General features: G+C 46.9%; 2 protein-coding genes across 3 annotated transcripts in view; both read right to left on the bottom strand.

The window, feature by feature from the left end:
- Positions 1-315: 315 nt before the first annotated feature.
- The window catches only part of ccdc88c (coiled-coil domain containing 88C), a 36333-nt gene continuing 9971 nt past the window's right edge, over positions 316-26677 (bottom strand). The window contains exons 4-31 of one of the 2 annotated variants that reach the window (XM_030116413.1): positions 21119-21188; positions 20387-20445; positions 19421-19504; positions 18946-19089; positions 17938-18164; positions 17385-17466; positions 16526-16684; positions 16266-16412; positions 16031-16181; positions 15098-15279; positions 14538-14675; positions 14165-14449; positions 13303-14100; positions 13038-13165; positions 12680-12821; positions 12269-12406; positions 11938-12099; positions 11454-11731; positions 11193-11336; positions 10898-11084; positions 10593-10738; positions 10385-10474; positions 9825-10123; positions 6055-6147; positions 5826-5939; positions 5254-5388; positions 4903-5141; positions 316-3499 (exon numbers count right to left, since the gene is read on the bottom strand). In XM_030116413.1, the coding sequence (XP_029972273.1) occupies positions 2711-3499; positions 4903-5141; positions 5254-5388; positions 5826-5939; positions 6055-6147; positions 9825-10123; positions 10385-10474; positions 10593-10738; positions 10898-11084; positions 11193-11336; positions 11454-11731; positions 11938-12099; positions 12269-12406; positions 12680-12821; positions 13038-13165; positions 13303-14100; positions 14165-14449; positions 14538-14675; positions 15098-15279; positions 16031-16181; positions 16266-16412; positions 16526-16684; positions 17385-17466; positions 17938-18164; positions 18946-19089; positions 19421-19504; positions 20387-20445; positions 21119-21188 (5610 nt within the window). In that variant the 3' untranslated portion in view covers positions 316-2710. Of the gene's footprint in view, positions 3500-4902; positions 5142-5253; positions 5389-5825; positions 5940-6054; positions 6148-7135; positions 7529-9824; positions 10124-10384; positions 10475-10592; positions 10739-10897; positions 11085-11192; positions 11337-11453; positions 11732-11937; positions 12100-12268; positions 12407-12679; positions 12822-13037; positions 13166-13302; positions 14101-14164; positions 14450-14537; positions 14676-15097; positions 15280-16030; positions 16182-16265; positions 16413-16525; positions 16685-17384; positions 17467-17937; positions 18165-18945; positions 19090-19420; positions 19505-20386; positions 20446-21118; positions 21189-26677 lie in introns of those variants that run through there. The other variant, XM_030116415.1, reaches the window with a different exon arrangement.
- Positions 20344-26677, bottom strand: part of pals1a (protein associated with LIN7 1, MAGUK p55 family member a) — a 40396-nt gene continuing 34062 nt past the window's right edge. Inside the window, exon 18 of the mRNA XM_030116417.1 lies at positions 20344-20383. The gene's annotated coding sequence lies outside the window, so the exon portion shown is untranslated. The remainder of the gene's footprint in view (positions 20384-26677) is intronic.

The following is a 26677-nucleotide window of genomic DNA, read 5'->3' on the forward strand; positions in this document are numbered from 1 at the left end:
TTTGTACAAACTCTATGTATTTGTGCCCAAAACTGAAGTAATATCCCATGTACCTCTTAATTCATTCTTTACTTCCCATAAAAGACTATTAAAAATAACTGACTAAAACTGTGTTTTCATTTCATGAACATTGAAGTGAGATATTACATCTGATAAACCGATGTGCACGTTGCTTGATACTCCCCCTCGTACCTCTCACTGCTTTTTTCTTTTGTTGTCATTTTTAAAGCTGTAAAGGGTAATTTTCAAGTTTCAAGTAACTTTTCGTTCACTTTGTGATTTTCATTCAAAAATATCATACTGATGATAACTCAGTGCAACTTTAAAAATCTTTATTAGCAAAAAGCCGCCGAGTCTAATAACACCCTGGGTTTCTGCTCCATCAAACTAGTAGCCTTTAAACAGCCTTATAACAGTAGTCACATCACAGCATAGCAGTCTTAAAGTGAGCTACAGCAGCAGTAATTCCAGTTACAGCAGGATTCCAGTCTCACTCGGTTCGTTCCGAGTCGAGGGAGGACGACAAAGTTGCGGGACAGAAAAAAAACAAAACATTTGCATAAAAGCTTCTAAAAACAGACTCGGCCTACAGAATTCCTCCAAAGAGGAAGTGGACGACTACTCCATGTTGTAAAGCATTTTTTTTCTTTCATTAAAAAAAAACAATCTACACAAACTTCACAGAAATTCATCTTTTGTTCTTTTGGTATCAACAAGTAAAATTTCATGAGGATTCGACAAGAAAAGTCTTCTACCGTGTGAGCAGTTCATAGACTCTACCAACATGTACAAACGTTGCAGGAAAAATAATTTATCTGGTTGCATATTAACGTGTCACGTTCGGTTAAAAATGTTGTGATTCCAGTGTTACGTTTTCATCCTCCCATCATCATCATCATCATCATCATCGTCGATGTAGTGCTTTGAATGTGTGCAGTCGGTCACTTCCCATCACAATCTTTCTCATTTCTTTCAAATTCTACTTTCATTACCTTCATTCAGCTTTCTTTCTTCACTCATCCTTTTCAAACAGGCTGGAAAAACATGTCCAAAGGAGCAACACTGAACCCATTCACGTGTCTCTAAATTCAATAATTTTTAATTAACCAGTCGTAACTCCCCGCCTCCCACCTGCTGATGAGCTGCAGCGTGCCTCGATGCCGGGGGAGTGAAACCAGCGGGGTTAATCATCAAACCAGAGGAGATGCGTTTCGAATGTGTCACTGCGTCTCCCCCGCGGCCAGGTAGGAGTCCGCCGGAGACACGTCAACCGCTCTGCCGCTGCGTCTGCTCGTCTCCATTCGCACCGGATTTCAGCCCGAATCTCTGTGTGTGTGCAGCTCTCGTTACTGTCAAACTGCTGCAAAACTCACCCAGTGCTGTGTGTGTGTGTGTGTGTAAATTAGATCCAGCTGACTGGTTTGCAAAGCCACCAACCAACCACCTCAGGCACACAATGCCTGTGTCTGAATATATATCATTCTATATAAGTGTGTGTGCGTTCGTGCATGTGTTTGTGTGTGTTTGTGTGTGTGTGTGTGTGTGTGTAAGAGACTCGTGTTGGCTTGGTTCGAGCGATGTTTCCAGTAAAGTGTCAGTAGAGTGTTGCATGCTGGGACAGAATCTAAAGCTGGAAGGAGAAAGACTGTAATTTAACTGGGAGGAGTCCCTCCATCTCTCAACTGTTTATCTCTCCGTCCAACACTCGCTCCATCTTTGCCCCTATCTCTCTCTCTCTCTCTCTCTCCATCATCCATCTATTTATTCCCCCTCTCTCTCTCTCTCCATCTCAATGTTTTCTCCCCTCATCTCGTCCATTTTGCTGTAGATAGTGAAGAAGAAACCTGATACATTCAGTCGCTCGGCTCATCGCGAAGGTTTACCCAGAGTCCAGGTTGAACCGTAGCGTTTAGCACTCGTCCTCCGTCCCCGCAGCGTTGGAGATTCCAACCGCTTTAATCTCCGCCGCTGACTGTGGTCAAACAAGCCTCAAAAGATGAGTAACATCTGGATCATCACTTGGTCCAAACATCCGCTTTACAATCATGTTTTTTTTTTTTGTAGTTGTTGTTGTTGTTGAAAGGCTCCGTGTGTGGCTGCGGAGAAAACCTGCAGGATCACGGCGAAGTGAAGGACTCCGTCCTCAAAGACCACAGATAAAGTTCAAGTGGAGATCAGTGGAAGGCGGTCAGCAGGCGCAGCCACAGCCACGTGCAATAACTCAGCACTCACCAGTGAACTTTGTCTTCCTCCACGATCAAAAGTGGTTTTCTCTGAAACTTTATCAGGTTATCAGGTCTGCTTTAAATTCTTCTGAATCCAATTTTGTGACTTCATTTCATTCAGTAACACGGACAGACGAGAGTTTTGGTTTCTCTATTGATTTATGGTTCCAGAAGAGTTTCTTATGTCCTTCTTTTTGCACGTGACTGTAGGCTGCAGCCTTCTGAGTTCCTGAACCAGCAGAATCAGCAGGTGTCTTCACAGAGTCAAGTTTTAGTTCTTCTTCTTGCAAAACTTTATTCCAGAGAAAGTTCCTTCCTTCAATGGCGAGTTGTGTTGAAACTGCGGCTTTGCTTCCCGGGGTTTGAACAAAGCCTTTGCCACAGACAGCAACCGTCGACTTCCAGAAGTTTGGACATTGACCCACAACACAGCGGGGCCGTTGATGTCAGAGCTCAGGCGCAGCGGAGCGTTCCGGTTCCCGTCTTTAGACGCAGCCGTACTCGTACCACACCGTCTGCGGGTCGTTGTTGGGGTCGGGCGAGGCCGGCGTGCTCTTGGGGCGTTCCGCAGAGCTGCACCTGGCTCGCTCGCTCTCTTTCTTGGAGTGGGAGGAGTCGCCGGAGCGGCCCTCTCTCTGGACGTCCCCGTGCTCGGCGACGGTGTCGGCCCGTGCCGTGGGGACGGCCCTGACCGGGGTCACCATGGCGACCTCGCCGCGGTGGCCGGAGGACGTCGCCGACAGGCCGTTCCTGGAGACGGAGACGGGAGTCCTGGCCCGGTCCCGGTCCCGCTCCCTCTCTGCGTATCTCTCCGTCTGCAGGTTGAGCGAGGACGAGTGGTGGATGGTGGGGCTCAGGAAGCCGGCGTCTCCGTGCTGACCGCCGGTCCCGGAGATCCGGGCCGACAGCGGGCGCTCCCGGCCGCTGTGCCCTCCGCCCTGCCGCCGGACCACAACGTCCGCCTGGCCGGGGGAGCCCTCGTTTCCACGGAAACTGTCCGGCCCGTTAGAGCGCAGCAGGTCGGCGGAGGCCAGGCTGAAGGCCCGGCTCAGCGACTGGCCGGCGCGGTGCGAGGGATTCTGGGTGGAGGCCGGAGACTGGCCGACCGGCTGGCGGGGCGACGGCTTGACGCTCTGCCCCGGCCTCTGGCTGGACGGCTGGACCGTGGGCGTCACGTAGCTGGTGGGAGTCACCTGCTCTCTGCTGGACGCCGAGGGGGCGGGGCTTCTGGTGAAGTAGTCGGTCATCAAGTCCTCCCTGCTTCCTGTGGACACCTGTAAAACGGTCAGATTCCAAAATTACTACCAGCTAGATTATTCTTCTTAGCTGTGATATATAAAGAGAGAGAGACGTCTGCAGACGTCACTGAAATCTAATAAATGAAAACGTTGCACAGCCAGCAGCTACATTTGAAAACTGAACTGAGAGTCCTTACTTCTGTCTTCAAACTGGAAAGAGCTCACTGTATCTGTTGAAGTGAAAGCCATTTTTTCTACCAGCAGACGTTTTGTAGAAACCAAGCGTAAACAGAGACCCTTTTACTGGACAGTGAAACAGCTCTTACGGGAGTCCTCCACACGACTCCAGTCAAATACTACGTAACATCTTCTAAAACAGCAGCGTGCCCTCTTAACATTCCTCAATGAGTGAAACAACGTGAGACAGAGAAGTTCCCCATTTGAGCCAAGTTAAATTTTGGATGCCTTTCTATACGGTGTGTGTGTAATTTTACCCTTAAATTGTGTACTTTTTGAGTAATGGTGTAGTTATTGGGGAGTCACGCCTGATTTACAGTAAGACGTCTGGTGCGATTTAACTGAAGCTTTGAAGTTAAGGTGGGAATCACTGTAAATCAAGTTGATTTGAACTGGACCACTTCGTCCAGTCACCGGTTTTACAGGAACAAGTGCAGTTTTATCATTATCAATGCTTTAGATCATCTGGATGAATTATTATGGGCGTATTACGATCACTGAACAGACATTTTTGTAATATCCTCACGGTGATTTCACGTCTGGCTCTTTGATGATGAACCGCGAAAAGCAGATTCACAGGTGAAAGAAAATATTTCCAGCAGTGGATCTTAAATGAGTCTCTTGCTCAGCCAGGAAACAGCATCATTTCAGTGACTGAAATACGACTGTGCGATTGCCCAACTTGTATTTCTTTTCCCACGAGTGAAACATCAGCTCTTGAAACAAATGACGTGTTGTAGAGAACTGGAACCAGTGGAGATGGACCAGCGTTTGTTCCAGTCGGAGCTTATCATTCACTTCTCATTGCATTTCTCAAACTGCACATTATTGCAGATGTTTGCACCATTTAAAGGACATTAAATTGACTTCGACTCTAATCTGAGGTGTTTCTGCCTTCCAAATGGCTCCACGCCTGAAAAACGCTCCAGCTCCTGGCTTGTTATCTGTGTTTTTCCTGCTGGGGATTCACTCCAAGACCGACTCTGGCATGGATGAACAGCCCTCCCACAAGAACGAAAGAAAGGGAAAAAAAGGATTTATGTCTTGAATGAGGTGATTCATTTCTGCTTCTTGTTTCCCCTTTGACTCCTGCTGATAATACCTAAAGTCATGACGTGGTGAAGCAAGAGCACACAGCACACAGGAAGAACACTCTGAGTTTGCATGTTCTCCCTTCTGCCATGTCTGAGAGGATTTCTCACCACAGGAGGAGACTGCAGGTTGCTTTCTTGTAAAAACTGCTCCAGCGTCACCATCTCGCTCCCGGGAGAAGAGGGGCGCGTCTTGCTCCTGACTCCGCCTCCTCGCTGCGGCTGGGCCCTCTGCGGCGCGTGGTCATACGGGAGGGTGGAGCTTCGTGACAGAGCCAGCTGCGATTGGCTGAGGCCGATGACGTCGTCGCTGGAGAGGCTGGCGGAGCGGGCCTGGCGGTCGGAGGTGTCTGAGGACGTGCAGAGGTCTTATTAGACTGAGTGACATCAGATTAATTTCGCTCGTCCCAGAGAAAAGAGACTTCATTCAAGATGATCGTTGGCGTCGGGACGGGTCTGCACCTCTGCAGTTGACCGGCGAGTTGGAGCTGGAGGTGTTGTGGCTGAAGTCCGCCGAGCCCGGGCGTCCTCCCGGGATGCCGGGTGGACCAAACACCGAGTCCGACGCGTTGTGGCGAGAGTCTTCGTCAAATAACCCTGAAACCATTTTTTACTGCATCATCAACCAGGCAACACATCAATAAATTCTTCCAATTATACAGCATTTCTTCAAAAAGACTTATAGATTCTGCTGCTGCTGCAAAAAAAGATTACATTTATCAATCAGCTCTTTAAAATTCAATCATACAAAACTCATGTTGTAGCACATTTAAAGTAACTAAATATGAATTTTTGGAAGTTGAATAACCGAATTGTGTCAAATAATGAATTAAAATGTCACATAAAGAACTCAAAATCAATTAAACAGAGTTCTAGGATCTTTCTTAAAGCCTCCATATGACAGTAACTAGAGAAGAGACTGAAAATGTATGAATGAGAATGTGGTGAAAATAAAGAAAAACCCGAGGTGTTCAGGGAGGAGGTTCATGCAAAAGATGCCGACATGCTTAAAATGAATAAGCTAGAATAATTACCTCTGGGCCTGCGATTGGCTCCTGGTCCCAGTCTGGAGTTGGGATTGTTGGCGAGCGCCAGCGAGGAGGAATGATGGTTTGGAGTGGAGCTCAAATGACTCTTGTGGGTCTGACCTGGGATTGAAAGAAGAATTGTGACTTTCTCTTTAGATTGTGTTGACAAAGCACTATTTTTAAGGCAATCAAAGAGGATGTTTCAGTCATTTTCAATCATCGCTCCATGAAATACCTGCTCCAGGACCGTCCTCTCCATTAACTCCATTTTCACTGCTGTCCCCTGGAGTGCTGCTGCGATAAATGCCGCGGCCCCTGTCCGTCATTCCTGTGGGCCAATCAGAGCACGGTGAGGGAGCGTCCAGTCCCCATAGAGACAGGCATACAAAAGGCAGTGTGCTGTGAGAGCGCGGCGCCAAAAAACACAGGAGTGAGGTGAAATCTGTGACTCAACGAAGCAAGGAAGCAAAGCTGACGCTGCTGTTTCTCATCAAATTCCATCCAAGAGTCCTCCCACGTTTCACTTTCTCATGAAGATCACAGCACACAGACTTGCACCCTTTGCCAATAAGAAAGAATCACTTCAACTGATGAAAACAGCAATTCTTAGTCCCGTCGTTCACGTTCTCGTGATTCACCTCAGGATCGAGGCGGTGCTACAGCTGCTCCTATCAGTGAAGGCAGATGCCAGAGTGTTGACCACTACACCACAGAGTTAGTAATTAAAAACAGAACCGGTTCCTTCCAGTCCTGTACCTGGAGTGGTGGATGTTTCAGAAGTCGCCATGAAAATGATCGAACGGTGACTAATCTAAAAGGGAGCGTAAATCATCAAAAGTGCTGAAAGCATTGGAAAGGTCGCTTTTTCCACATCGTGCTGTTACAGCCTCAATCCAAAATGTCATTATGTGTCCATGTGTGTACAATTTTAAAGAGAGAGGAAAGAATGTTTTAATCCACTTTGCAGTGAGGCTGAAACATAAAATGCGGACAACAGTGAAGTGCTGTGAAGACTTTATAGATGGAAAAAAAACCCAGCATATTTCCAGTGAGCATTGGACTGAACTCCAGTAAAGTAAGAGCAGAAAATGCAGCGAACATTAACGGCGGGCGACGAGTTACTGCTGCGGACAGACGCGTTTCAGACACAGACGTCGGTAAAAAGTCAGTGTGAAGCAAACACATCTGTGTCGAAGCAGAGGGACATGAAACGACCGACACTCGTCAGCTTAAAAATACTGAAGCAGAGGCACACGTTTGAGCGCACACACACTCGCACTACTTACTAGTGACACTGTCCGGCGGCATGCACCTGTGTGTGTTTGTGTGTGTGCAGCGTTCGACAGGATTAGTGTTGGTGTGTGGACTTCTGTGCGTTTTTTGCGATGCGATATGAAGAGAGTTGATAACGATGAGGTGTGCGGTGGAGATGCGAACGATGGATGATGGATGATGATGATGATGAGGAAGAGGAGGAGGGGAGCGTTAGAAAACTCCGCCGGCTGAGATGGGCTGGCTAGTGCCGACGTCGGCTGTGATGTCGGTGGAGGACCAGAATCGCAGACGTCTGGTGAGAGAGAGGGAGGGGCGGGAGGAGGGGGGCGGCAGGGACGTGGAGGAGGAGGAGGAAGAGGAGGAGGAGGAGGAATAGAGGAGCTTGTCTTGACTTTTACTGCGGAAGAAAGGGAAGCGCTTTGGGGCAGTCGAAGCTGAGATGGAGAGAAAAAAGAAGAAAAGGAAGAGGAGGAGGGGGAGAAATATAAAGAAGATGAAAGAATGACAGCGAGTAAATGAAAGAAAACACAACGTTAGGAAGTTATTGATCAACAGAAACTGAAACAAAAAGATCTCATGCAAGAAAAACCATAAGAATCAAATCAAAAGAAAGTAGTTCAGTAGAATCAGGGAAACTTTAAAGGTGCTGTAGGCAGGATTTTGCTAGTCAATGCTAATTTTTCTGTTTCCTTTGGATTAAATGTTAGAGTATCCATTGATAATCCTTTAGGAGTGTAGCATAATTGCACTACCGCGAGGGCGCAGCGTTTCCATCTGTCTCTGTTCTGAGCTGAAAAGTAATCTCGACAGCTCCAGGTATCGTTGACCAATCAGAAGAGCCCATGAGGCTCTAACCGTGATTGGTCGAGGGGCGTTCGTTGCACGTTCTTGTGGGAGGGGCTTAACTTGCATAAGGGCGTGATGTCAGAGAAAACAGGACAGGATTGGCTGTGCTGGGTTTCAAATCGCCATCTTAGATGGGTCAAATCGCCGCGGAATCCTGCCTACAGCACCTTTAACAAAAGTAGATCTCAGATTTTTCTGCATTTTTTTGTAAAATGAGATTATTTGTTTGTCTTTACCTCAACACTGCAATGTACCAAATCCGAACTCCTTGTGACTTTGTACTGTTTTTATGTGGATATTGCATATGAAAATACAGCAGAGCTATTTGAATTTCACATTTGGTTTTTTCCTCTTTTCCTAAATTAGCAAGTCGACTAATGTGAGCTCAGATTCATAACGAATAAGGAAGGTAATGATTTGCAAAAAGAAAGAACAAAATCAACAGAAAGCCCGACAGCAGAGACCAAACCACAGTGAGGATCATGCATTAAAAGATGGTAAAAAGCTTGAAATCAGGTAGTTACGGGGGGGGAGTGGCTGTAACTCTTTAAAACCCACAACGTGGCGCATGATGAGAAATGTCAAATCATGTTGGACGGTTTAAGAACATTTCATATGCAGTCACGTGCTGGGAACCGATGGGAAAAAGGAAATGGGGGGTTTTTTTTTAAGTTTCTGCGTCGCTGAGATGTGACGACATGCGTCTGCGGCACTTCTCCGCAGACTGTAACCACCATCGCACAGGGCTCTGCCACCATCGCTCCATCTAAAGCAAATATTGACGTCGTTGCTTGATTTCCACTACATCCACAAGCTGTGTTGATATTAGAGTCAACGTCAGTCTGAGAGAAGCAACAGCAGCAGCCTGAGAGGGATTCCTGTCGTCATTTCGGACCGGTTCGTCGTTTTAACAGCCTGTTGGCATTCCTCTTCCTCCTCCTCCTGCGGAGCTGTAACTCTGTGATTGATCACTCCCAAACGGAGACGGGCCAAAAACAGCACAAACTGGATGTTTAACATTCTTTTTCATGACAGTAAAGAAAGAAAAATTGTGGTGTCTGCACAGATTTGTGAATATTAAATAATGAGTGAATAAGAGCATTTTTTTCTCAGAAGGCTTCTTGTAAGTTTGAACTCTCATGGTGTTCTACAACAGTCACTGACAACATGGGCCCATTTATTGGTTTTTTTTTTTTTCTTTCTGGGAGGCCCATGAAAAGCTTCTGGACAGGTTGAGGACCCCCTCTCTCCAGGATTACAGTGAAGCCTGTAGTCTATATATTGGATTATTTGGGACTATGGAGAAAAACCCAGCATTCCAGTTGAGGTTTTACTGAGAACTTTAACTCCTGACCAAGTGATAAAGCATATCCTAAAGAAACCCGAATGTCTATTATTTTATGTTTTTACGTCTTGCTTGTTTGCTAAAGTTAAGTGAAATTTGGTCATAATTTAAAAACCATTTTAACTTTAAGTCTGCCACATCCCTGCACGTTAGAAGCAGAATCTGTTTGGACCAAAAACACAGGTGGTTCAGACAAGAGCAACTTATGTTTACAGTCAACCATCCATTAAGTTAAGTGTTGGTCAGCACTGCCCTCTACAGGCGTGGCAAAGGAATCACACTGAGGATTTGCTTTACTTTTCTTGTAGGCAGGAAGTGGAATATGACCAGAACTGAGAGTTGATGTTACTCTTATCTCATCAAGACATTTCACATTTAGGAAATTAATTTAAAATGTTGCTCAGTTCATAAATTTGGTTTCAGACAAAATGCAAAAACCACAATCCAAGGTTGAAGCGATGCCTCCATCACTGAGGGGAGGTGTTGGTGCGGACTGGGTGTGATGTAGCGTTTTTGTATGTGAGTCTGCTGTGTTTTACCTCGGCTGATGGGGGTCAGTGCCGGGCTCTTTGGGCCCAGGCTGGGGCTGGTGGCGAGGCTGTGGTGGTTGCTGTGGGCGTGGCCGCCGTCGTGCGAGTCGCTCACGCTCCGATGAAGGGGCGGGGTCTCCGGGGGGAGGAGCGGGGGCGGGGCGGGCAGCGGGATGTCCGGGGCGCTCTTGATCCGCTCCCTCTCCTTGACGGCCTCCTTGTCCCGGTCGCCTCCTCGCTCCCTGCTGCTCTCCTTTCGGGGTTTGATGAGCTTGGCTAAAGCTTTGGCTCCGGACCACTGGCTCCTCCTGAGGACGGAGCAGCACTTTAATCTCAATCATACGACTTAACTCAACCCCTCACTGAGAGAAGCTGCAGGCTGTTATTGTTTTCCCCAAAGAATTTTCAATCATATTTTAAAGAACTGAATAAAGGAAGACTTGCTCACTTTAATAATTTAAGGAAAGAGAAAATGTAAAGAAAATCCAAGTGTTTTGAGGAAATATAGGCTCATTTCAGGTATATCTGTTACTGTGTTAGGTGTGTTTTTATTTATCTGAAGAACTGACTTTTTAGGCGTGGGGTCGTAGAACTTGTACTGATCCATGATCTTCTCCTCCAGTTTCTCTTTCTGACGGCGGAGAGCATTCAGCTTATCTCTAACCAGGGGAAGAAAGCGAAAGAAGAAATACTGCGTTAGCCACGTTTTCTGTCGTGCTCTTCATTTGCCGGCCGTCTTCGTCTGCTGGCACGGCTGGTTTGGCCGTGTGTACGCACATGTAGAGTTTCTGCTCCTGGTGATACAGCTCCTTGCTCTCCATGCTCCTCTCCAGGAGCGTGTGGTTCTGCTGACTCAGCAGGTTGATCTGACTCAGAAGGTGGTGGTTCTCCTCCTCCAGGTTCCCCTTCAGTCGACTCAAGAGCTGAGAACATGAAAAACACATGTGGCACACGTTAACGAGCGAGCAGAGGTGATCCAGATCGCGTCTTGAAAAAGAGGAAGCTTAGGATTTCAAAAGTTAAACACTCCTGTGAAGTCTTGATTGCTGCCGCCTCGTGGTGGAGTGAAATCGACAGTTTACCTCGCAGTGGTTGTCCAGTTTGGTCATGGTGATGTCCAGGCCCTGGTGCTGCTCCATCAGCGAATCGTATCGCGTCATCCACTGGCTGGCCTCCTGCTGGGCGGTCGCTAAAGAGCTTTTCAGTTCATTCACGCGCTGCTGGAGGACGTCGCTTTGCTCCGCATGCTGCGATTTGTTTTCCATCAGCCTGAACGTGACAATTACATGATGTGAGGAGTCATGTGACGGACGGATACGTCGAGCTGTAACACAGGGTGGGTTCAGGATGTGAAGCAGAGATTTGTTTTCTCTTTACCTGTCCACCTCGGACTTCAGCTGGAGATTCTCCTGCTGCAGCAGGCGGTTCTTCTGAACCTCCTGGCTGAGTTCCTCTTTATCCTTCTGACCCCGCCCCTCCTGTTCCTCCCATTTATCCTTCTGCTGCAGCAGCACGCAGTACCTGCAGACACACACACGAGCGAATGAAATGCACCCTAACTTACTGATGCCCCTCATTCACATGAACATCTACAGCCCCAGCAGCGGCTGGACTTGATCCATCTGCAGGTTCCCGTACTTTGCGTGCAGCGCCCGGTGTTCGCCCTCCAGCGCCCGCTGCTTGCCCTTCAGCGCGGCGTGCTGGCTGATCAGCTGCTCGTACTCGTGGGCCTGCCTCTCGTGCACGTTGAGCAGGCGCTCGTGGTCGCTGAGCACGTTCTCCCTGCCGCGCCACGCCTCCTCGCGCTGCCGCTGCCAGGACTCCACCTCCGTCTCCAGGGCGGTGACTTGGCCCTGCAGCACTGCATTCTGGGCCATGAGGGACGCGCTCTGAGAGGACAGTGTGGAGTTCTCCACCTATGAGACAAAAAAAACCTTCTAAAACTACACTTCACAACGATGTGGCACAGATCTGATGTAAAAGATGAAACCAGGGATGATTTTCTCATTTTAAAAGAATCAATGGATCATAAATCCTGAGAGTGGTCCAGCTGCGAGGATATTCCAGTCCGATTTTACAACCGCCTGCTCAGAATTAAAAGCCTGTTTCTTTTTACACCGACCTGTAATTTGGCAGTCTGTGTGTGTAAGGCTGAATTCTGCTCTTGCAGCGTGGTGGTGTGCCGCTGCAGCGCCACCATCTGGTTGTTGAGGGAAGTGTTTTGGTTCTCCAGCTGTTTCAGCTGCTCCTTCAGCAGGCTGCTCTCCGTCTGCAGCGAGGCGTTCTGCGGAAAATGGCGACAAAGTTGAGAAGACTCCACAAACACAGGGCGCATAGGGACAGAATTCATTAATGAATTAGGCACAAAATGTGAAACAGCTTTGAATAAAGACTGGGGAAACAAAAATTACAGTATGAGATAAACTTTCTGTAGCAACATGAATAAATCTTACATTCTTTTCTACATCGATTAGATGATCTTTGATCCGGAGCAGCTCGGCCGTGGCCCCCCGCTCGCTGCCAGAGTGCTGCTGGGTGTTGTGATTTTCCTCCTCCTGTTGCTGCCGCAGCACAGACACAGTCTGACGAGCCTGCAGCAGCCACGAAAACAACCATCAGCCGAGAGCAATAATGTCCCATTCCCGAGGGACTAAGAAGTACTAAAATAAGTTTGTGATAATGACTTTTATGTTTAATGATCATATTTTCCACATTTACTCTTCAGCAAAAACTTGCGGTTTTCTATATAGCCTGCCAATTGAGTTGTTGAAGCACTGATTCACTCGTTTACATGTTTTAGCGAGAAAGTTGTGTGTGTGTGTGTGTGTGTGTGTGTGTGTGTGTGTGTGTGTGTGTGTCCTTACAGTGGCCAGTTCAGTGCGTAATGTAGCATTGAGTGCGTTGCTTTCTTCAAGCTTCTTCTCCAAACTGGAGATTTTCTCCTCCTTCACCTTCATCGTCTGCTGGACCGTTTCCTCCAGCCGGGACTCCAGCAGCCTGTACTTGCTGGCACACACACACACACACAGAAAAGCATAAAGCCCTCTCAGGCTCACTTCTCCACATTAAGTTTAAATCAGACTCAAACGGGGGCGTCCATTCACATACAACTAAACTTAAACTTCACTAGACTCAACCAGTAAAAAGATAATAAAAACGACAATCAATCAATTAGAAACCTTTGAGTTAATAGCATGATGGTGTTGGACGTCCCAGTCCTACCTGTCCTCCAGTGTGTGTTCCTGCTGCAGCAGCTTCTCTCTGTTCAGGCCGATCTTCTCCAGCTCCTCGTTCAGCCGCTCTAACTCCACGTTCTGCTGCTGAACGCTCAGCTTCTCCGACACCAGCTCCTAAACACACAAAAACACGTCTGGAAAACTAGAACTACAATATGTTGTTCCTTCAGAAAAGTGAGGGAGAATTCCCTCTCCTGATCGGAAGAGCTGGTAAAGTTCTCAAAGATCAGATGAAGAGCGCTCAGCCTCACCTCCCTCAGAGTAGCCAGAGTCCTCTTGTCAATGGTGGCTTGTTTCTGCAGCTCCTTGTTCTCCCGCTCCATCTCCTTGGCTCTCACAGCCACCTCCTTCAGCCTCTCCACCTCCTTGTTCAGAGCCGCCGCCTCCTTGGTGGCGGTGGTCAGATGCCGGCTCCTCTCCTCCAGCTCCGTCTCCTTCCCCTCCAGCAGCGTCCGGATCCTCCAGCTCTCCTTCTCCATGCTCTTCCTCCCCTTCTCCGACTGCTCCAGGTCCAGCTGGAGCTTCCTCCTCTCCTCGTCGCCTTCCTCCCTCCTCCTGCGCTCCTCCTTCAGTTCCTCCGCCTCCCTCCTGAGCTCCTCCTCTCTGCTCTGCGCCTCCTGCCTCGCCCTCTCCACCTCCGCCCTCTCCTCCTTGCTCCTCTCCACCTCCTCCTCTAGCCGATGCTTCTCCTGGTTCGTGGCAGCCGCGCTCAGCTCCAGTCTCTCCACCCTCTTCTTCTCTCCCTGCGCCTCCTCCCTGGCCTCCTCCAGCCGGCTCTGCAGCTCCTGCATCTCCCTCTGCGCCTCCTTCAGCTCCTCCTGCAGCGTGGGCAGGCGGGCGGACGAGGAGCGCAGGTTTTCCACGGAGCAGCGGAGCTCCAGGTTCTCTTTGGTCAGCAGGCTGTTCTCCGCCTCCTGCTTGGCCAGTCGCTGCTGCTCCCGCTGCGCCTCCTCGGCGTCCCTCTTCAGCCTGTGCACCTCCTGCTCCAGGGAGGACACCTCCTTCTCCAGCGCCTCCGACCGTTCGCTGCACGCTCGCAGAGAGGCCACCTGGGGAAAAGCAGCAGGTCAGGAACTGGTCTGTGTTTCAGCGTTCCAGCTCAGCGGTGCTCACCTCTCTGCTCAGGGCGTCCCTGCTCCTCTCCAGCCTCGCCACCTCCCGCTCCACCTCCTCGCAGCGCCCCGCCTTCTCCCGCAGCCTGTCCGCCTCCTCGCTGGTCACCTTGAGCTGGGTTTCCAGGCTGGCCAGGCGGGAGCTGGTGTCGGTGATGCTCTGGTGCAGCAGGCGGTTCTTGGCCTCCACCTCGCGGACCCTGGCCTCGCTGTTGGACTGAGCGCGCTCCTGGAGGGACCTGACCGCCTCGGAGAGGTGCCGCTTCTCACTCTCCAGCTCTGAGATCTGATCGCGCGGGGAGAACACAGACGAAGGGGTCAATAAAGTAAGGACCAAGGCCTCAAGCATGACTGGCTGCGGGAGTGCTGCCTACCTGTCGATCCTTCTCCGCCCGCAGAGTGTGCATTTCTCTCTGCAGACTCTGCTTCTCCTTCAGTATTTCGTCTCCCAGAGACTCCATGTCCTGATTGGTGAGTCTTTCCTGATCCAATAATCCCTGCAGACGCTCCAGCTAACGATCAGACATGTCCAGAAGACAAATGTCGGTTTGAGTGACGAGTTCTGCTCATTTTCAGGCTTCTGTTCATTTCTTGGCTCTTCTACTTCAGTATAATCTCATATTTCTCCTTTATGCAACAAAGCTTCTTTATTTTGGACATTTTCCTGAAAGCCCACCTTTATCCAGCAAACCAAAATCTGAGCTTTCTCCTCTGAGGAAGTATCATAACTAATAATTAAATTATTATTATTAAATAAACTAATTAAAGGTTAAATAAAATAAAAAACTGAAACAAGAGAGTTTGCTATGGATTCCTGCTGTTAATTATGCAACACAAAATAGAAAAAAAAGGTAACAGATGTAAAATCATTTTCATGAAGAAGCGTTTCAGTTATGGTTTTAAGCAGCGTAAGGTTTTGTTTTGTGCCTCCGACCTTGTTGCTGAGACTCTGGTTCTCTCGGTCCAGCTCCTGGCTTTGGAGCTGCTGCTCCTGCAGGAGGTGGTTATCCTCTTTCAGTCTCTCTATGGAGGCCTGCAGCTCCCTATTCTCCTTCTCCAGCTTCAACACCCGGCTGGACACACACTCGTTTAACTCATGGACCAGCGACTTCCGAGCTGTGGCAGAGAGACGGACATCGGTTAACCCTTAAAACTCCAAGATCTCATTCGTTTGCTCCCATGTCAAACCATATAGGTGCGTTATTTCCCAAAGCAAAATGATCCATCCTCATCTTAGTGAGCTAAATGGGTAAAAAGTGTGCCTGAATTTCAGTGTATTTAATTTGAAATATACATGAGCAAACAGTGAAAGAGCCTTTTCCCTTTAAGATATGGTTCCTTGAGGCCTTCGCTGCCAGCAGAATAAAAACAGCTTGAAAACAACAAAAATTCTTTACATTTTCATTTGATGTTTTTAACTTTGTAATGAAGTAGCTTTTGCTTTGAGGGATTAATCCTGATTGTAACTGGCAGATGGTCATCTTCTCCTTGTGGGTTTGTGCTCGAGTCTAACTGAAAGACTTTCAAGCACCTGACTGGAAGATGGTAGAAGAAGAAATCGGTTTCGGATTGAGCAAAAGGCATGACGTGAGAATGGGTACTGATTTGTCAGTCATCTGTTAAATCTCAGTAAAAACCTGTAATTCGCAGCTTGGATAAAAAGCTTTCTGGGCGTGATTGATTGATTGTGCAGAGAACAACACTGAGCAGTAAGACAGTGGTATATTAATCCCAGTGATCCCCATTAAGATGCAGTTTTAAAAGTTTCAAAATAAAAGTCGACAGACTGAAACAAACAGAATAAAACAGTGGGAGGTGAGAGGTGTGTGTGTGTGTGTGTGTGTGTGTGTGTGTGTGTGTGTCTCACTCTCAGTGTTGGTGTTGTCGTGGTTCTTGGTGAGCTGCTCCAGCTCCCAGCCCAGGTGCGCGGACTCGTTCATGCTCTGTTTCTGTCCGATCTCCAGCAGCATGTTCTCCTCCACCAGCTCCTCCAGCCGGCGGCGCTCATTGTCTCTTTCCTGAGAGAAACAGGGCGATAAAGCATCCGTGTATCTGTAGCATAACCTCACCTTTCCTCACTGTAACTGAAGCGGGGCGAGTACCATCTCCAGGTCGTGGATTTTCGCCCTCAGCAGCAGGTTGTCTTTCTCCAGCGTGTGCAGTTTGTCGCAGCGGCCCCTGGAAGCCGACAGCTGCTCCTCCAGCAGCACCTTGGTCTCCATCAGAGTCAGGTTGTCATCACGCAGCTCCTGAGTGAGCACACACACGACGACGCATCTCCACAACTGAATTTCATGTTGGGCGCGGTAGAGCATTCGCGTTACGGCGATCTTCATGTGTTCTGGTGAAGCTCTGCTCGTACCTCCACTCTGGTCTTGTAGAAATGCACGTCATTCAGTTTCTCTTTGCATCTGCTCAGCTCGGTCTCCAGCCGGTCGACCCGGGCGGCTCGCTCCCTCAGGGAGTCCACCTCGTCCCGGTACGCTCGCACCGAACGGGCCTCGCAGGACAGCGACTGGTTCTGAACCACACACACACAGACACACACACACAGACATTCGCCATCACCACATTACTCCTATCAATCTTGTTTATATCGATATTCTACACCTGAAAAATAAAGGAATCCTTCATCTAGAATTAAATGGGTCATTAAATAATCATCTGAAAGTGGAAACTTAGAGTTTTTAACACGTCACTGAAAGTTTAAATTACAACTACTGCAAAGTTTCACATGTTACACTTATGGTAATTTAATTAATTGCTGTCATTAAAGCACATTTCCATTCATCTCATGTGAATAAGGGACACAAATACAAATGCGGATTATTAATTTGGAGAAATGAAATCAGTTTAATAAAACCTGTAAAATCAGTGCACTGCAGAAATCATGTTAGTTTTGTTTTTCTTATGTCTTTATGGGTTCCCTCATTGTTTTCTTCATGTTGACTAGCTATCAGGGAGCATAGTAATTTGACATCAGCCTAAGGCAGGACCATGTTTTTCTGGGATACTGTCTGGCCAATTTACAGAAAATGGGGTTTATTTCTTTAAGCAGTTATCAGAGGTCTGTCACAAACCATGTTGTTACAGTTTTCAGTGCACAAGGAAGCCCCCAAATAATACCAAACTGGATGTTTGACGCCGGTTCGTGAGATACATGTAGCATTTCCCGGTCTGCAGGGGGCGCTTGTCCCACAGATCTGTTCAGAGGTCCTCACCTCCTGTCTCAGCCGCTGCAGCTCCTGATCCTGACGCTCCACCTCATGTTTTGAGTCCATCAGCTGCTCCGTCTTCTCCTCCCTGTAAACACACATGCACACACACACACACACACACAAGCCACACGCAAAGTATAAATAAATAATTTGCCATTCATCGTCAGCTTTTGTGACCAACCCCACTCACACACAGTGTCTCCAGAGGCTGACGGTAATTGTAGAGTCGGACAACTCCACCAGCAACAACGCAGCACACAGTGACCTGGATAAAGCTCTATTACATATCTTTTTGGGGAGCATGTTTTGCAGAGGGTGATAGCAAAGTGGAGGTGTATAGTTATTCTCTAAATAGATGGCTCCACTGTGTGATTACACTGCAGATTGATCAGAGGTAGACAGCGTAATAAGCTATGCCGACTGCATAATGAGTTCCAGCTGCCACTTTTAGCCTCTTTCACTGGAAATATCCTCGGAAACCTTTAAGGACCACAGCTTTTTGGATTTCCACACACGTCTTCATGAAACATGACTTGGGTTCGCCGGCCAGACTCACAGTTCTTGTCTGTATCTACGGAGCTTGGCCTTGGTGTCAGCCAGCTCCACTGACAGATGCTGCTTCTCCTCTTTGGTCAGCGCCGCCGTGGCCACGCCGCCGCTGTTCACTCCCACGCCCCCGGAGGTCTTGCCGTGCTCCGGGCTGCCCATGCTCAGGTTTCGGCACCCTTCCTGGGGCTGCTGACTGGAAAGGTAGTCTCTCTCCTGGGTGAGATCCACTATGACCTGGAATGCAGGGCGATTATTTTAATACCAACAGGTGTGTCATTAAAAAAATAAAAGTAAAAGCTGAAAAGCTTGTGAGGAGTGATAATTAAACTCCAGTTTCCAGAGAACAACAAAGCCTTTGAGTTGTGTCTTCTAATACTCCATGGGTGGTGAGGAACTGCCCCAACAAGCAAGGAGCCGGGAGATTTGATTGGATGGAAGAAAATTATGGTAGGACTGAAGCCAAACTGCAGCGGCATTAGCGACTGACAGTGTGTGAGGAAAAAGAAATGATCCACTTAAATATTGCAACAATGCACTTAGCAATAGTGTATCAATCTAGAGAAACACTGTGTGGATTGTATCTGACAGCTGGACTGATCTCCTAACTACACTGTTTTCCAATAGAGAACAGAACTTGGGTTGACTCCCTGGTTGTTTTAAGTGTTTTACTCGTATTTCTGACGGTTTTCTGGACCGGTTCTGGTTTTGGGGCTCGATGTGACTCAGAGAGAGCTGGCTCAATAAACTATAGTGTGATCCGACTTGTGTGTTGTTGTGAGTTGTGATTAACTGGAACGCGATGACTCAATGTTTTCCAAGTAAGTGAAATCATTCTGTGTGAAGAATTCCCAGTTCCAAGACAACTGGAACACACTCTGACCCCTGACCTCTTCAGGCAGATTAAAGTCAGGCCAACTTTTAAAACTAATCCTAGTATGATTGAGAAAAGTTCCAAACACATTAAAACAGATCACTAATTTCTAACATGTGCCTCTTTTTGTTTAATTGTTTGTACCTCGCTGGCTTTGTCCCGCTGGTCGATGAGCTGCTTCAGAGACACAGCCATGTTCCGGGACAGCGGCTCCAGGACTTCATGAGCCACCTCCGACTCCTCCTCCAGCCAGGACAGGTCCAGGACGTTCATCTGGTTGTGGGTCACCTGCAACGCGGAGGAACGCACCGAATGTCATGCTGGAAACGAGAGCAAGGCAGAACAGAAGCAGTTTCTCTGGACTAGTGTTACATACAGCTTTTTTATCAGTCACACAACTCTTCAAAGTGTCTGCTGGACTCAAAGAGCACTGGAAAGTTATTAGACTGAGATGAACCAGCAGACACATGTCTGAAGTAGTAGGTGTAGGTGGTGTGTTAATATAAGGTGATTATTTCTCCGCTCACTCTTACAAGCTGTCAGACCATCATGTCAATGTCTCACCTTTTCACGATCTACCAAAATAAAAAAAAAGAAAAAAGAGATGTGCTTTCCTGACCTCCTGGATGTGAGAGACAATGGCCGCCTGGGTCTCAATGTCCAGCAGCTTGATCTTCTCGATCATCTCCTCCTTACGCTCACACTGAGAACACACACACAGACGGGGGAAAACACACTCAAACAACTCATATTTGGCAACATCAAAATAAAAGCCGTTGTATTATGTTGTCAATATGTGATTGGAACAGTAGAGGAATACAACAAAGATCTTCGATATGAACATTTTATTGAGTCATTCGCAGGCTCTCCGTGTGACTTTAATCACCCCTCCCTCCCTCTCTCCCTCCGTCTCCCCACTCACTGCTCCCTCGTGGCTTTTTTCGGAAACCAGTCGAACCAGTATAGGTAGGGAAAGGAAGACAAAAAGAGGTGGGACAGAAAGAGAGATGGAGCGAGGGAAAAGAGGGAAGGAGGGGAGATCGGAGGTAAAAGCAGGCGGAAAGATGAAACGAGACAGAGAAGTACCCGGTGGGTTCAGAGCCACGGGGGAGGTGGAGAGGAGAGGAAAACAAACACACAGGAAGCACCTGCGACCCCACTTCCCTGGTGAATAACCACTTTCTGAGCAATTACAGGTAACCCTGTTAACTCCTCAGTCGCCACACGTGTGAAGTTTAGGGCTTGTTACGGAGCGAGCTGGCACAATCGCAAACACTGAAACATTTCCTCGGGCTTCAACGGCCTAATTGTGTCAGTCAAACACCTTCGTTTCACTGTAGTACAACACTGTTGAGTGATCGCTGCACTAAATCACTGATGTGGGTTTTTTTTTTTTTTCTTCTTCTTCTTTTTTTTCTTGAAGTCCCACCCAGATCCAGTCCCACCCTGCTCCTCGTCGGGACACACAATCAACAGCTGTGCTCAGACATGCAAAAACCCACAGACACAAGCTTCCTGGGAGAGGCACACTGGGCCGTGTCAGCGTGTGCACGTGTGTGTGTGTGTGTGTGTGTGTGTGTGTTACCTGTACAGCGCAGCCTAGCAGCAGCAACAAAAGCCTTTTGAGCTCCTCCATGCTCTTTGCTGCAGGAAACAAAACAGAGAGACGCTGTGGATCAGTTGTGGAGTCTCGATGACAGAACTGGATTCATGTGACAATAAACAGTCACACTGTGACTCTTCGGACGGTGAGGATGATCTGAAGCCTGATGCGGCTCCGTCTGCAGCCTCCTCAGGCAGCGCTGTGCACACACTGCGAATCTCACTGAACTGAACTCTGACAACAGAATTTTCCTTCATATAACAAGGAAAAAAACCACAAATTCAACAAAAGGCTTTGACACTTTGATTTTCTAGATATTTATTTCCATCAAGGGCGCTACAATCTCCTTCAGAGAACTTTTCCACTGGGGTTTTTCCAGGTTGGTTGCTCTATTTATGGCTGCAGTGCATGAACAGAAGTACAAGAACAGAAAGGCAGGAGAATCGAAATGTATCTTTCAGTTTGATTCTGAACTGAAAAAACAAAACAAAAACAAAAACAAGAAAACCAGCCAGGCAACATGAAATGAAGAAAATTTGTGTTTCTTAACTGTTAAAGTAAAAATTGCCCCCACCCAGGTGGAGCTGCTAATGCTCAACTTTCCATCATTGTGGTTTTGCGCCAAATAATTTACTTCAACAACAATGTTTGAAATCATCTATCTTGCCACTTAAAGGCAGAGTTTGATCAAAAAGAAGTGTAAATGTTTGATACCTGACAGAGGATCCTTGGCGATGCAGAGGATGTTGGGAAGCGGCATCACGATGAGCTGCTGTAAGGTCTCCTGGAGAAACAACCGAAGCAGAGAGAGAAACCGTCAATGGTCAGAGATCGGCAGTGTAGATTTATCATGAGTGTCATTCTGTGGTCTTTAAGAACAGTGTGGTGATGAATATTGGAAAAACGATTCCATACACCAAGACTCAACATTATAGTGAAGTCAAACTCAGAGAAACACATTAATACGGGAGCTGCAGAATGTAGATGTATTTGATTTTCTCTGATTTCTGCATTAAATTTGGATGATTAGGGAGCAGTCAGAGCCAAATTAGAATTTCCACAATTGCTCCACATTAACGAACCTGACCAGACGCTCTTGGGCATCTAATGTTATTGTGTGCACCAGAGGTTTCCACGGCACGCTCTCCTCTGCCAATACAAACACTGCTGGATCGAAACACAAAACGACAGCGCCGAACCGCTCCCTGGTATTTTGCAGAAAGTAGGAGGTTGGTGTTTCCCTCTAGAAAACAATCCTGACTGGATAGGTTACAGAAAAAATGCTTTCGATTTTAGAGACTCATTTTTAGAGGATATTAGATTAGGAACATCATCATAAAACTACTACAAAAAATGTCAATTACACAGTAATGTTTGAGTTAATAGGGAACATTCCCGTACCCATTTTTGGACTGTATTCAATAAAAAAAAACCTACAAGTTCTTGTAAGAATGGACTAATAATTCTCCTTTCATCTCGTAAAGCTGTCTTTATTCTCTTTGCTCAAGTTTCTCATCTGTACAGGTCTCACTGATCTGGTCTGTTTATGTCTGTCGTTCATTAAATTACAGGACAAGTTTGGGTTTGTTCATCCATCCAGGGATGAAATCAGTCTGGATGTTGAGAAATCAAACAAGGATGTAAAAAAAAAATAATTAAAAGGAGTCAAATATAACATTAAAGGGTCAAATAAATTACTTTTAAATGCAAATTGAACAGAAAACCCTAAAAACCTGTGAACGTAGGGAAGCAAAGAAATGTTGAGACGTATTGAGAATAACTCCAAAATTATTGGGATAAAATCCACAAACCCAGATACCTAAAAAATATCAATGTAAAGTTTCCAGCTGAGTGGAGGTAAAAATAGATGTTTTTCACAGGACTTTTCATTTTTTTCTGGCTTTATATAAACATTAAAGACAGTTTATTGTGTTAGAAAATCCTTCCGAGTGTGTCTCATCTGCAGAGGTTGAAGTTGTTTGTTCAGCTTCACAGTCCTGCAGGTGTTCAGACCTAAATTTGGAGACGCTGTTTGTCCTCCAGTGGAGAAGACAAACTGGAACTTAGTCCACCAACAGGATATCTGTGCACTCAGGCATTGAAACAGGCACTATCTATAAATAATCATGTACAGAGTGAGGGGGGGGGGCTTTGTCTTTGGGTTGCTGCTCCTTGTAATTCCACTTGGTATCAAAAGATGGTGCAGTGGACCGTTTCATCACATGACCCAGTAAAAGTATCAGCTTGATAACCTTCAAATTTCACCTAGTTTCATGCTGCATTCTATGCCAAATAAAACAAAAGTCTTCGGGCATATTGGTGCGTCAGAACTTCCTCTCACTCAACTAAAGTGTTATTACATTTATCTCATATTGTATAAATCAAGCTGTCTGCATACATCTGCATTCGATCTATACTTTCATGTAAGCTGCTCAACTTTGATCCCAACACCTTTTGGAAAACAAACAATCAAAGTCCAGCAAGTGACTGACCCAGACTCGTGAGCATGTGCATGTGTGTGTGGGTGTGTGTGTGTTCAGGCAAGCAGCCAGCAGGAAACTCCCTGCAGTCAACAAACTGTCTGTCAGGAAAGAAAAACCCCACTAGGTGGGAATGCTTTCCATTCCTGAACATCCTCTGCCGTCTCCCAAAAACACACCTGACCGGCCGAGCAGACCGGGCTTCAGAAAATCCTCATAATCTGGAGGCCGAGAAGAGGCGGGCGGGTGCCGTCTTTACCAAAACATGTCATCTGGCTGCCAGGCCAAGTAGTTCAGGGATGAGGAAACACGGCGGGTGGGGGGGTGGGGGCAGTCAGGTCGCATAGGAAGACGCTGAGGTTACAGAGAGGCCACATGGGAGGGGGGGGGGGTTTGTTCTGTGAGGAGGGAAGTCACTGTCAACAGGGAAGGGGTGGCTGCAATAATACAGTCTCCACACACACACACACACACACACACACCTCCTCACAGGAGGGAAACATCCAAATTCCCATCGGACCGGGAACGCCCATTCATGTCACTTCCAGCCTTTTGCCGAGGCGCACGTTTAATCGCATCTTAATGAGACGCAGGGCTCAGGTGTAGAGTGTCATCTGCTCACCGGGCAAATAACTGCCCCGCTCATCTTACCCCGGCTGCAGCCGACCGGCAGAGGACGACTGCGCAGCAGCCGGGGTGGAGGTAGTGCAATACCTGCAGGTAATGTTACACTCTGCTCTATACACTATAGGTAATGTGAGAGCCTGCCAGTCGCTCTTTGTCTTCACACACACACACACACACACTGTACATTGTGAATTAAACATGTGAGCTGACTACCAGATGTCTTGAAGACAGACGCTCCGCCCGCAGGCTTGAAGTTTAACCGGTCAAGAAATATAGCTGACTCTCAAAAGCACTGAATAAACTCTCAAACAGTAAAGTACACACAGATATGCTCAGTGCTGTCTGGTCCGACAGGTACGAAAACATTTCTCTCCACATGGATTGCATCCATTACTAGCTACAAAAACAAGACTTTTAAAAGTAATGATTATCAAAAAAAAAAAAAAAAAGAGTGTAACTTAATTTGTAATTTTGCACATTTGTGATAATAAAAAAATAAGTACAATAGCCCCATTCAGCGCAAAGGTTGGGACAGTTCAGTTGGGGTGAGTCGAGGGTCTCGTGGATGCTGAGGAATCCAACCAGGATCACGGCTAAACAAAGCTTATACTAACTTACAGCAGCTTTAATGTTATATTATAGTTTCACCTCCTTCTGCATGAAGAATACGACACAGTATCTGTGAATTATATTTCACTGCGATCAGAAACCGGCTGCTTTGATTCATTTCTCTATGTGGAATGTATTGTTTATTCGTCACCATTCACGAGTTGTTTGTAATCACGTGGAGCATTACTTTAGTAAATTGAAACAAACTAAAGAATTTACACTGTTAGTCTGTTGGAAACTAATAACATTAGGATCAATACGTGGATGCGATGTAAAAAAAAGGAACATTTTAGTAGTGTTTCCCCAAAGTGGAACGCATTATTGACAAACAAAAAATGTTGTATAAATGAAAAGTCGCCCTGTGTTCTCTTTTTATTTCTGTTAAGTTTGCGTAAGAGCGTGTTTAATAGTGAGGCAGGTCAAATCAATCCTGCAGCAACATCACCAGCAGGATATCACACTTAAAACTGACAAGGGATCAATATCCACTGCTACACTGACCCAGATACACACACACACACACACACACACACACACACAGACATCCACACACACACACACGCACACACAGGGCATAAATCCATGGCCCACTGACACTGCAGGATCATATTTCTAATCCCGGATCAATAAAGTGGTGGCAGTTCACAGGAGATGGGACTTTTACTGAGTCACGCGCACGTGCACATGCACACGCACAACTTTCTCCACCACAGTGACTGATTCCAGTCCACGGCTGTAATCTGCTCCAGGACAGGAGGTGGGCAGGTTCTGGGTGTGGCGTGATGAACTTTATACAGCCGGCTGAATGACGAGATCAGTGAAAACTCTCACTGCAGCAGCAAGAAGCCAAACGGCTGCTTCACTCAAACCCACATTTGTTTCAAGTGTTTGACTCACCAGAATTCAGTGTTTGTTTCACTGCAGAGTTACAAAGCTGTTTGCTTCTGAGAGAATAACTGTCTTTTTAGCTCCTGAAGCATTTTGCGTTGTTGACAGAATTTCTGGCTCTGTTAGGCTGCATGGCGGTGCAGTGGTAAGGTCTTGCACTTCAGAGGGATTTAGAGACTGGTTCGATTCCCAGGGTTTGGCACCGTGATGAGCCAGTGAGCACTTCAGGGTGTACCATCAATTCCACCATTAGCCAGAAATGGCTGGAGCCGCCTGCGAGCCTCTAGCTGTTTACTGAAGCCGAAACAGTGTTGAGCTGATCACCTACACTGACAGCGAGGCTCGAAAACTGATGGAGAGCTTCTTCTCTCACGCCTTGTTTTCATACCTGCCGATACAAATGGCAATCAGAGCAGCTGAATGAGTAAAACGCCGTTCTGCCATCTAATCAATCAAAAGCTTCACTTCCTGAGGGTGAAGGCAGGAGCAGTTTGGGATCCAGCGGTAAAATAAATGAGAAATCGCTGGAATGTACTAAGACCCTGGATCCATTCACATGCGGTGGAGCTGGTGCCACGCCACAAAAGCCAGAGAGCCACTACACTGCACTGCGAAGCCCTTCAGCAATCCCCGACACACACGTGCAAAGTAGCACTCAACAAATAAAGACATTGGAGATGTCGGGTATTTGCTTTTCTGATTACTTTCTGCTCTCACTGCCGACCCCACGGCTGGATTATTTGACTTTCTGACTACTGTCAAGTGGAATTCTGGAGCTGTTTCACACACCACTGTCTGCCTTCACAACATGAAAAGGAAATCTTTAATCTATTTAATGTGCGACAGGCATAAGAAGTGAAAGCAGTTTTTAAATGGATGACTTTTATTTCATTTATTCTAACAAGAAAAAGGTGAACTACAAAGCAGACATGTCTCTTCCTCAACTTCATGAACCTGAACTCTGATTGTTTGCTTTCTTTTAGACACTAAGACAGTGAGATCATTGGTAGATTTCCAATTTATCTTCCTGGTTACAGATATCTCCCCAGTTATCTCTTCATTTTTTTTGGTAGCCGGAGGCGCTGATCGTAAGGAGGAGATCGACCAGCAGATGCTGTGACTGACCTCACTGTAAGAAGCCGCGTTTGATGCCAGTGAAACATGCTGCAGCCCTGGACTTAGATCTCTGTGTGGAAGCTATAATTTTGGACTCTTTAATCCATTTCATCCTTACTTTTTGTCGGTCGCTGTAATTCTGACAGTGCACGTGTTTTCTCAGAAAGAATTTCGAACATCCTGATTTGGCATCCTGATTTTATTTAGTTATTAGATGTATACTTCCATTTTTTCACAAGTCAAATCAGTCCTTTGTATCTGCTGAAGCATGCGTGGACTGTTGCCACCACTTAACTGACATAAACACTTCTTGGTTGTTGACCAGCAGTGTCGAGAGCACCGACTAAGCACCGGCTCTTCAAATGACTTACTGAGAAAAGGAGAATGAAAAGCCCCCAAATGACCACCTATGACCAGATTATCATTTGAAAACCAAGTATTTTGCTTCAACTCTCTTGGGAAAAAAAAAAGAAAGAAACAAGTTTCCATTATACAGGCCGTACGGTGGGAGCAGATCACCTCAACAACACTACAAAGCACCATTAGACGGCTG

The sequence above is a fragment of the Salarias fasciatus genome, chromosome 19 (genome assembly GCF_902148845.1).
Source record: "Salarias fasciatus chromosome 19, fSalaFa1.1, whole genome shotgun sequence".
Lineage (NCBI taxonomy): Eukaryota > Metazoa > Chordata > Actinopteri > Blenniiformes > Blenniidae > Salarias > Salarias fasciatus.